The sequence below is a fragment of the Cherax quadricarinatus genome, unplaced genomic scaffold, assembly GCF_038502225.1.
Source record: "Cherax quadricarinatus isolate ZL_2023a unplaced genomic scaffold, ASM3850222v1 Contig464, whole genome shotgun sequence".
NCBI classification, from domain to species: domain Eukaryota; kingdom Metazoa; phylum Arthropoda; class Malacostraca; order Decapoda; family Parastacidae; genus Cherax; species Cherax quadricarinatus.
In genome coordinates, this window is record NW_027195490.1 from 160,001 (window position 1) to 171,232 (window position 11,232).

The window sequence follows — 11,232 nt, forward strand, 5'->3', positions numbered from 1 at the left end:
TGTGTGTTATGGTGTGTCATGGTGTGTGTCATGGTGTGTGTCATGGTGTGTGTCATGGTGTGTGTCATGGTGTGTGTCATGGTGTGTGTCATGGTGTGTGTCATGGTGTGTGTCATGGTGTGTGTTATGGTGTGTCATGGTGTGTGTCATGGTGTGTGTTATAGTGTGTGTCATGGTATGTGTTATGATGTGTCATGGTGTGTGTCATGGTGTGTGTCATGGTGTGTGTCATGGTGTGTGTTATGGTGTGTCATGGTGTGTGTCATGGTGTGTGTCATGGTGTGTCATGGTGTGTTATGGTGTGTCATGGTGTGTCATGGTGTGTTATGGTGTGTCATGGTGTGTCATGGTGTGTGTTATGGTGTGTCATGGTGTGTGTCATGGTGCGTCATGGTGTGAGCCATGGTGTGTGTCATGGTGTGTTTCATGGTGTGTCATGGTGTGTGCCATGGTGTGTCATGGTGTGTGTCATGATGTGTGTCATGGTGTGTTTCATGGTGTGTCATGGTGTGTGTCATGATGTGTGTCATGGTGTGTGCCATGGTGTGTCATGGTGCATTTCATGGTATGTATCATGGTGTGTGTCATGATGTGTGTCATGGTGTGTGCCATGGTGTGTCATGGTGCATTTCATGGTATGTATCATGGTGTGTGTCATGGTGTGTGTTATGGTGTGTGTCATGGTGTGTGTTATGGTGTGTCATGATGTGTGTCATGGTGTGTCATGGTGTGTCATGGTGTGTCATGGTATGTGTCATGGTGTGTGTCATGGTGTGTGTCATGGTGTATGTCATGGTGTGTCATGGTGTGTCATGGTGTGTCATGGTATGTGTCATGGTGTGTGTCATGGTGTGTGTTATGGTATGTCATGGTGTGTCATGGTGTGTCATGGTGTATGTCATGGTGTGTCATGTTGTGTGTCACGGTGTGTGTCATGGTGTGTCATGGTGTGTCATGGTGTGTGTCATGGTGTGTCATGGTGTGTGTCATGGTGTGTGTCATGGTGTGTGTCATGGTGTGTCATCCAAGGATTTACTACAAGCATCCCACTCTGCCTCCCCCCACTCACACCACTCTGTCTCTCCCACTCACACCACTCTGCCTCCCCGACTCATACCACTCTGCCTCCCTCACTCACACCACTCTGCCTCCATCACTTACAGCACTCTGCCTCCCCCACTCACACCACTCTGCCTCCACCACTCACACCACTCTGCCTCCATCACTCACACCACTCTGCCTCCACCACTCACACCACTCTGCCTCCCCCACTTATACCACTCTTTCCAGTCATCACCACCAAAATCTCATCTTTTCTCAGCCGCACTCCACCCCACTAGCCAACCCACCATCATCCACTAACCCACGCACCACCACCCACTAACCCATCCACCATCACCCAACCACCATAACCCTACTCATCATCATTACCTACACCCATGGTCTACTCCACCAGTGGGAGTTCTACACACTCATGGGCTCATGCCCCCTAATTCTTTTCTCCATCGTGTCCCCACAAGAGTGTGAGGTACGCTAACCTGTCCTTCTCTCCTGGCAGAGTGCGGGGTGCCAACAATGCCACCACAGCCGGAAGGAAGGATCGTGAACGGCACTAATGCCAGGTTCGGGGAGTGGCCCTGGCAGGTGTCTGTAAGAAGGACGAGTTTCTTTGGCTTTTCGTCGACACACAGGTGTGGCGGCGCCTTACTCAACGAGCAGTGGGTGGCCACTGCTGGCCACTGTGTTGACGAGTGAGTGTCGACCCTCACACCTGTACCTGCTTCCTACACTTGTCACATGCACATGTCACCTGTCGACTACACCTTCACGTGCCACCTAAATCTCCACGTGTCACCTACACCTTCACGTGTCACCTACACCTTCACGTGTCACCTACACCTTCACGTGTCACCTACACCTTCGTGTGTCACCTACACCTTCACGTGTCACCTACACCTTCACGTGTCACCTACACATTCACGTGTCACCTACACCTTCACGTGTCACCTACACCTTCACGTGTCACCTACTCCTTCACGTGTCACCTACTCCTTCGTGTGTCACCTACACCTTCGTGTGTCACCTACACCTTCACGTGTCACCTACACCTTCACGTGTCACCTACACCTTCACGTGTCACCTGCACCTTCACGTGTCACCTACACCTTCACGTGTCACCTACTCCTTCGTGTGTCACCTACACCTTCGTGTGTCACCTACACCTTCACGTGTCACCTACACCTTCACGTGTCACCTACACCTTCACGTGTCACCTACACCTTCACGTGTCACCTACACCTTCACGTGTCACCTACACCTTCACGTGTCACCTACACCTTCACGTGTCACCTACACCTTCACGTGTCACCTACACCTTCACGTGTCACCTACACCTTCGTGTGTCACCTACACCTTCACGTGTCACCTACACCTTCACGTGTCACCTACACATTCACGTGTCACCTATATCTTCACGTGTCACCTACACCTTCACGTGTCACCTACACCTTCACGTGTCACCTACACCTTCGTGTGTCACCTACACCTTCACGTGTCACCTACACCTTCACGTGTCACCTACACCTTCGTGTGTCACCTACACCTTCATGTGTCACCTACACCTTCGTGTGTCACCTACACCTTCACGTGTCACCTACACCTTCGTGTGTCACCTACACCTTCATGTGTCACCTACACCTTCGTGTGTCACCTACACCTTCACGTGTCACCTACACCTTCACGTGTCACCTACACCTTCATGAGTCACCTACACTTTCACCTGCTGTCAGTTGTTCTATCAGATCATCTGGCATCCCCACTGTCAAGTCTACTGGCACTCTTATTAAACCAGCTGGCAGTCTTACTACACCAGCTGGAACAATCACTTCCAAAAGTGTCAGTGTCTTCAGGAAGTCTAACACTGTCTGACAGATACTTCACGTGTATGGTACCCATAACATTACTCAACTCATTCTCCTTCTGTTTCTGTAATGATTTTTTGATTATTCTCTAAATAAATTGAATCAGCGTTTATTATCATATTTACTGAAGTGTCTTGTAACATTTCTTTCCTCTCCCTCGTGCAAGAATATTTTTTTTCGTCCCTAGTTCGTGTAGAATATTTTTTCCTCCATGTCCCTCGTTCGTGTGATATCCTGCTGTCACATGTTTGTAATTATCTTCCGATCCCTTTTAAAATGTTTTTTAATATTCCACGCCTCTCCCTTGTAACAGCCTGCTGACGTCACAAATCCGGATCCGAGTGGGTGAGTACGACTTCTCGTCCACGATGGAGCCGTATCCGTACGTGGAGCGGGCCGTGAAGCGCAAGGCTGTGCATCCCAAGTACAACTTCTTCACCTACGAGTACGACCTGGCGCTGGTGCAGATGGTGGATCCCCTAGAGTTCCTGCCCCACATCTCCCCAATCTGTCTCCCCGGCAACAACGACCTCCTCATAGGGGAGAGAGGCACGGTAACAGGCTGGGGAAGGCTCTCAGAGCACGGCAGGCTGCCCTCAATCCTGCAGAAGGTAAATATAAAACGGGGAAGGGAAAGAGATTTATGTGTAGCATAAGAGAACGATTTCAAAGGTAATTTAGGAACAGAAGAGCTAAGAATGAGCGTCTCCGAGCTGGATTCACCCTCTCTTGAAGCCTCCCTCAGGGTGATATTGGGAAAATAAGAGTATGGGTGAAAGGGAAACAATGAAAAAGGATGAAGGGACGATGTTCCACAACATTTTCAAACGTAATTCCAGTTTTCACGAAGGAAAATGCTCAGTACTCAAAGGCTGGATCCTGGCACCCACACTGTTTCTCATCCTCACAGAAAATGTAGATTTAATCACCATACACAGCTTCGTCTCATTTTTTGTGGATGACGCAGAAATGAGAATGAAAATCTCTCAAGTGGAAGACACCGAGAATTTTTGAACAAATGTCAACAAAGAATATGTCATCTTTAATGGTGAAAATTTCCAGTTGAATTGATGTAGAAAAAATGAAGAACTGGAAGCGATGATCACAGGATAAAAAACTGAGACAAATGATCTCATAGAACGAAAGAAACTTGTTAAAGACTTGAGAATAATAACGACAGATGACCTATCGTTTAGAAAATTCAATAAACCAAATGGTTCAAACACCAGGGAAATAAAAGAGTGAGTTATGAGAACATACATAACAAGGAGTGCTCACAGTGCCTTACAAGGCAACAAACACATCTGATATGGATTAAGTACACAGATGGTTGTCTGACCGAAAATAATTAATGAAATATGACTGGTATACTCCAGGTATACTCCGGGTGGTGAGTCCTCTAAGTAAACAGCACATCCTCAGCAGGAACAAGATAGGTACGTAATATGTACAGGGAAAATACTCGAGGAAAGTTACTAATCTGTACAGTACCACAACAACTTACTTGGGTGATAGAGACCATAGGCAGTTTAGAATAAACCCAGTGCAGTGGCTTGGTTGGCAGCACACTCATCTCACATGCTGAGTATCCGTAGTTCGATCCCAGGCACGGGTGGAAACACTAAGCACGTTTCCTTACACCTGCCCCTGTTCACCTAGCAGCAAGTAGGTACCTGGGTGTTAGTCGATTGTTATGGGTTGCATCCTGGGGGTGGTGGTATACCCTAGATAGGGCTGGACTTTGAGCTGAGGCAGGATAACAGCTTATAGCCTGTAAAACTGATTTGCGTAAAGAAATATAAACAGCAGTGCCCTTGCCACAACACGTGAAAGCTGTTCCAACATACGGGGCCCAAGACTCTTCAACCTCCTATCAGCAGGTATAATCAAAATTGCCAGAAAATAACGTAGACGTTTTCAAGAGGAAACAATACAAGTTTCTATGGGAAATGGAGATTATGTTGTTGTCTGGTAACCGTGGACAACAATAGTCTAGTTGATCAGGTAGCATACAGGAAAGTCTAATAGCCTCAGGTGAGGCTGTGAGAGTAGAAGGTGTTGATGCTGATATTAGGTATATCACTCTTGTCTTCTTTTAACTTATAGTTTACTGACTTTTTAAATAACATCACTGAAACACCTCCCTTGGTAATCCAGCTCAATGATAATTTGATCTCTAGTCCAGTTCCATCATGATAATCTCGTCCCATGATAACTATTGTTTGCCCCATGATAACTATTGTTTGCCCCGTGATAACTATTGTCTGCCCCATGATAACTATTGTGTGCTCCATGATAACTATTGTCTGCCCCATGATAACTATTGTGTGCTCCATGATAACTATTGTGTGTCCCATGATAACTATTGTGTGTCCCATAATAACTATTGTTTGCCCCATGATAACTATTGTCTGCCCCATGATAACTATTGTGTGCCCCATGATAACTATTGTTTGCCCCATGATAACTATTGTGTGCCCCATGATAACTATTGTCTGCCCCATGATAACTATTGTGTGCTCCATGATAACTATTGTGTGCCCCATGATAACTATTGTCTGCCCCATGATAACTATTGTGTGCCCCATGATAACTATTGTCTGCCCTATGATAACTATTGTCTGCCCTATGATAACTATTGTCTGCCCTATGATAACTATTGTCTGCCCCATGATAACTATTGTGTGCCCCATGATAACTATTGTTTGCCCCATGATAACTATTGTGTGCTCCATGATAACTATTGTGTGCCCCATGATAACTATTGTCTGCCCTATGATAACTATTGTCTGCCCCATGATAACTATTGTCTGCCCCATGATAACTATTGTGTGCCCTATGATAACTATTGTCTGCCCTATGATAACTATTGTCTGCCCCATGATAACTATTGTGTGCCCTATGATAACTATTGTTTGCCCCATGATAACTATTGTGTGCTCCATGATAACTATTGTGTGCCCCATGATAACTATTGTCTGCCCTATGATAACTATTGTCTGCCCCATGATAACTATTGTGTGCCCCATGATAACTATTGTCTGCCTTATGATAACTATTGTGTGTCCCATGATAACTATTGTGTGCCCCATGACAACTATTGTCTGCCCCATGATAACTATTGTGTGTCCCATGATAACTATTGTTTACCCAATGCTAACTATTGTCTGCCTCATGATAACTGTTGTGTGCCCCATGATAACTATTGTGTCCCATGACAACTATTGTCTGCCTCATGATAACTGTTGTCTACCCCATGATAACTATTGTTTACCAGAAATGCCCAACATGCTAGTGGTTTACTTTTGTGCTTAATATGTAAACTACAATTGTATACTAGAGAAAAAAATGACATTGTATTATGTTGTATTATAGTGGCCATGGTAATGGTGTATGTCTTCCGGCAGGGATCTGTTCCCATCGTTAGCAACAGCAAGTGTAAAGACATGTTCCTGAAGGGAGGGAGACGAGAGCACATCCCTGAGATCTTCCTGTGTGCTGGATATGAGAAGGGAGGCATTGACTCCTGTCAGGTGAGTGTATATGGTTCCCTGGTCCTCTGTCAGGTGAGTGTATATGGTTCCCTGGTCCTCTGTCAGGTGAGTGTGTTCCCCATTCTTTTTTCTCCTCTCGTTTCAGCTTCTGCTGACCTAGTTTCTGTTGGAGCTATAAATGAGGAGTCCTCTTCCTTCTGTGAACAGTTAAACTGTATATATATATATATATATATATATATATATATATATATATATATATATATATATATATATATATATATATATATATATATATATACATGCACACACACTTAGAGGTAAGTGTCAATGCGGTCAGCGGGAAGAAGAGGAAAGACGATTCCCTCGGGCAGTGACACTTTCCATCTCGTTACGCCCTGTTTACGGTGTTGCTCTCTCTCTCTCTCTCTCTCTCTCTCTCTCTCTCTTATTTGCACATCTGCTTGCTCTTTTATACAGTGTCTGCTAAATTGCTGTTCGTTATTGCAGGTATCGCAGCTTGGTTTCACTACTGGTCTTACAGGTATCGTGGATTCGGGGTTTGTCTGCTGTTCCACCTTTCGTAGCTAGGTGACACTGCTGTTGTTACGGCTATCGTAGCATGGTGAAACTACTGTCGCTACAGCTATCGTCGATCAAATTGACTTCCCCAGTTTCCATTTTCTGTAATAAACTCAATTTCAGAATATTAAGATTTACTTCCGAGTTATAATTAATAATTAGAGATATACAGGTGACACAGACGCCCGTACTTCCTGTAGTAACGCCCGTACCTCCTGTAGTAACACCCGTACCTCCTGTAGTAACACCCGTACCTCCTGTAGTAACACCCGTACCTCCTGTAGTAACACCTGTACCTCCTGTAGTAACACCCGTACCTCCTGTAGTAACACCCGTACCTCCTGTAGTAACACCTGTACCTCCTGTAGTAACACCCGTACCTCCTGTAGTAACACCCGTACCTCCTGTAGTAACACCCGTACCTCCTGTAGTAACACCCGTACCTCCTGTAGTAACACCTGTACCTCCTGTAGTAACACCCGTACCTCCTGTAGTAACACCCGTACCTCCTGTAGTAACACCTGTACCTCCTGTAGTAACACCCGTACCTCCTGTAGTAACACCCGTACCTCCTGTAGTAACACCCGTACCTCCTGTAGTAACACCCGTACCTCCTGTAGTAACACCCGTACCTCCTGTAGTAACACCCGTACCTCCTGTAGTAACACCCGTACCTCCTGTAGTAACACCCGTACCTCCTGTAGTAACACCCGTACCTCCTGGAGTAACACCCTGTAGTAACGCCCGTACCTCCTGTAGTACACCCGTACCTCCTGTAGTAACACCCGTACCTCCTGTAGTAACACCCGTACCTCCTGTAGTAACACCCGTACCTCCTGTAGTAACACCCGTACCTCCTGTAGTAACACCCGTACCTCCTGTAGTAACACCCGTACCTCCTGTAGTAACACCCGTACCTCCTGTAGTAACACCCGTACACCCGTACCTCCTGTAGTAACACCCGTACCTCCTGTAGTAACACCCGTACCTCCTGTAGTAACACCCGTACCTCCTGTAGTAACACCCGTACCTCCTGTAGTAACACCCGTACCTCCTGTAGTAACACCCGTACCTCCTGTAGTAACACCCGTACCTCCTGTAGTAACACCCGTACCTCCTGTAGTAACACCCGTACCTCCTGTAGTAACACCCGTACCTCCTGTAGTAACACCCGTACCTCCTGTAGTAACACCCGTACCTCCTGTAGTAACACCCGTACCTCCTGTAGTAACACCCGTACCTCCTGTAGTAACACCCGTACCTCCTGTAGTAACCTCCTGTAGTAACACCCACCCGTACCTCCTGTAGTAACACCCGTACCTCCTGTAGTAACACCCGTACCTCCTGTAGTAACACCCGTGCCTCCTGTAGTAACACCCGTACCTCCTGTAGTAACACCCGTACCTCCTGTAGTAACACCCGTACCTCCTGTAGTAACACCCGTACCTCCTGTAGTAACACCCGTACCTCCTGTAGTAACACCCGTACCTCCTGTAGTAACACCCGTACCTCCTGTAGTAACACCCGTACCTCCTGTAGTAACACCCGTACCTCCTGTAGTAACACCCGTACCTCCTGTAGTAACACCCGTACCTCCTGTAGTAACACCCGTACCTCCTGTAGTAACACCCGTACCTCCTGTAGTAACACCCGTACCTCCTGTAGTAACACCCGTACCTCCTGTAGTAACACCCGTACCTCCTGTAGTAACACCCGTACCTTCTGTAGTAACACCTGTACCTCCTGTAGTAACACCCGTACCTCCTGTAGTAACACCCGTACCTCCTGTAGTAACACCCGTACCTCCTGTAGTAACGTCCGTACCTCCTGTAGTAACACCCGTACCTCCTGTAGTAACACCCGTACCTCCACCCGTACCTCCTGTAGTAACACCCGTACCTCCTGTAGTAACACCCGTACCTCCTGTAGTAACACCCGTACCTCCTGTAGTAACACCCGTACCTCCTGTAGTAACACCCGTACCTCCTGTAGTAACACCCGTACCTCCTGTAGTAACACCCGTACCTCCTGTAGTAACACCCGTACCTCCTGTAGTAACACCCGTACCTCCTGTAGTAACACCCGTACCTCCTGTAGTAACACCCGTACCTCCTGTAGTAACACCCGTACCTCCTGTAGTAACACCCGTACCTCCTGTAGTAACACCCGTACCTCCTGTAGTAACACCCGTACCTCCTGTAGTAACACCCGTACCTCCTGTAGTAACACCCGTACCTCCTGTAGGTACACCCGTACCCTCCTGTAGTAACACCCGTACCTCCTGTAGTAACACCCGTACCTCCTGTAGTAACACCCGTACCTCCTGTAGTAACACCCGTACCTCCTGTAGTAACACCCGTACCTCCTGTAGTAACACCCGTACCTCCTGTAGTAACAGCCGTGCCTCCTGTAGTAACACGTACCTCCTGTAGTAACACCTGTACCTCCTGTAGTAACACCCGTACCTCCTGTAGTAACACCCGTACCTCCTGTAGTAACACCCGTACCTCCTGTAGTAACACCCGTACCTCCTGTAGTAACACCCGTACCTCCTGTAGTAACGCCCGTACCTCCTGTAGTAACACCCGTACCTCCTGTAGTAACACCCGTACCTCCTGTAGTAACACCTGTACCTCCTGTAGTAACACCCGTACCTCCTGTAGTAACACCCGTACCTCCTGTAGTAACACCCGTACCTTCTGTAGTAACACCCGTACCTCCTGTAGTAACACCCGTACCTTCTGTAGTAACACCCGTACCTCCTGTAGTAACACCCGTACCTTCTGTAGTAACACCCGTACCTCCTGTAGTAACACCCGTACCTCCTGTAGTAACACCCGTACCTTCTGTAGTAACACCCGTACCTCCTGTAGTAACACCCGTACCTTCTGTAGTAACACCCGTACCTCCTGTAGTAACACCCGTACCTCCTGTAGTAACACCCGTACCTCCTGTAGTAACACCCGTACCTCCTGTAGTAACACCCGTACCTTCTGTAGTAACACCCGTACCTCCTGTAGTAACACCCGTACCTCCTGTAGTAACACCCGTACCTCCTGTAGTAACACCCGTACCTCCTGTAGTAACACCCGTACCTCCTGTAGTAACACCCGTACCTCCTGTAGTAACGCCCGTTCCTCCTGTAGTAATACCCGTACCTCCTGTAGTAACACCCGTACCTCCTGTAGTAACGCCCGTACCTCCTGTAGTCACGTCCTCAGTGTTATATTAAAAATCTTACTGAATACAGTCACTTGCAGTGATTTAATGCAACGGGCAGATCACTTTCAATACAGTAATAACATTATGGGAAATCTCTGAAGCAACATATACATTCTATGTGTATATATATATATATATATATATATATATATATATATATATATATATATATATATATATATATATATATATATATATATATATATATAATCTTTACTATCTTAATTTACTGAATATTGGACAAATTTTAATAATATATATATATATATATATATATATATATATATATATATATATATATATATATATATATATATATATATATATATATATATATATATATATATATATATATATATATATATATATATATATATATATATATATATATATATATATATATATATATATATATATATATATATATATTAGATTAACAAATCATTCTAATTTCTGTTGAGAATTAGCAATTAGTTGGTTTAATGTTTGTAGTATCTGCAAGATTTATATTGCTAGATTTGAGTATTCATAAACAAAAGCAGTTTCTATGCAAAACAAGATTTACTGATACATTTACAAGAACTGGTTTTGTGTATAGAGAGGTCTTGAGAACTCTAGAGGTCTGCAGACCACAAAGTTCGGCCAGGATGCGGTCTGTTTTAGTGATTTCAAGCTACTGGCTAAACTATCCGATGCCAAAAGTATTGAAGAGACACCGAGTAAGTCAGTGAGATTGGTAGGTATAAGTTGGCTAAAGTGCGTGAGTGTACATGTGGGCGGATATAAAGCCCTAGGGAGCTCATTTAGTATTGCCACACACAGTACAGGTAGACAAGAATCATTGTGAAAGTAGGGTGGAAGGCAGATGCAAGCGTGGGTGGAGTCCTGTGTCGTGTGGAACAGTTTGCGTGAGGGTGACAAGAAATCTTGAGGCGGAAGTGGTTCACAGAGGGGCCAGGAAGGTAATGTTTAGGAGATTCTCCGCGGAGGCTGTTGCTGCATCTCCTGGAAGC

The 11,232-nt window shown here is 45.7% G+C and overlaps 1 protein-coding gene across 1 annotated transcript in view; it reads left to right on the top strand.

Moving 5' to 3' along the window:
• LOC128693409 (serine proteinase stubble-like) overlaps window positions 1-10,938 on the top strand; it is a gene marked incomplete at its 3' end in the record, with an annotated part of 99,626 nt that extends 88,688 nt beyond the window's left edge. The window contains exons 5-8 of the mRNA XM_070080456.1: window positions 1,559-1,751; window positions 3,235-3,532; window positions 6,329-6,520; window positions 10,818-10,938. Of these exons, the coding sequence (XP_069936557.1) occupies window positions 1,559-1,751; window positions 3,235-3,532; window positions 6,329-6,520; window positions 10,818-10,938 (804 nt within the window). The remainder of the gene's footprint in view (window positions 1-1,558; window positions 1,752-3,234; window positions 3,533-6,328; window positions 6,521-10,817) is intronic.
• Between the last annotated feature and the right edge of the window lie 294 nt (window positions 10,939-11,232).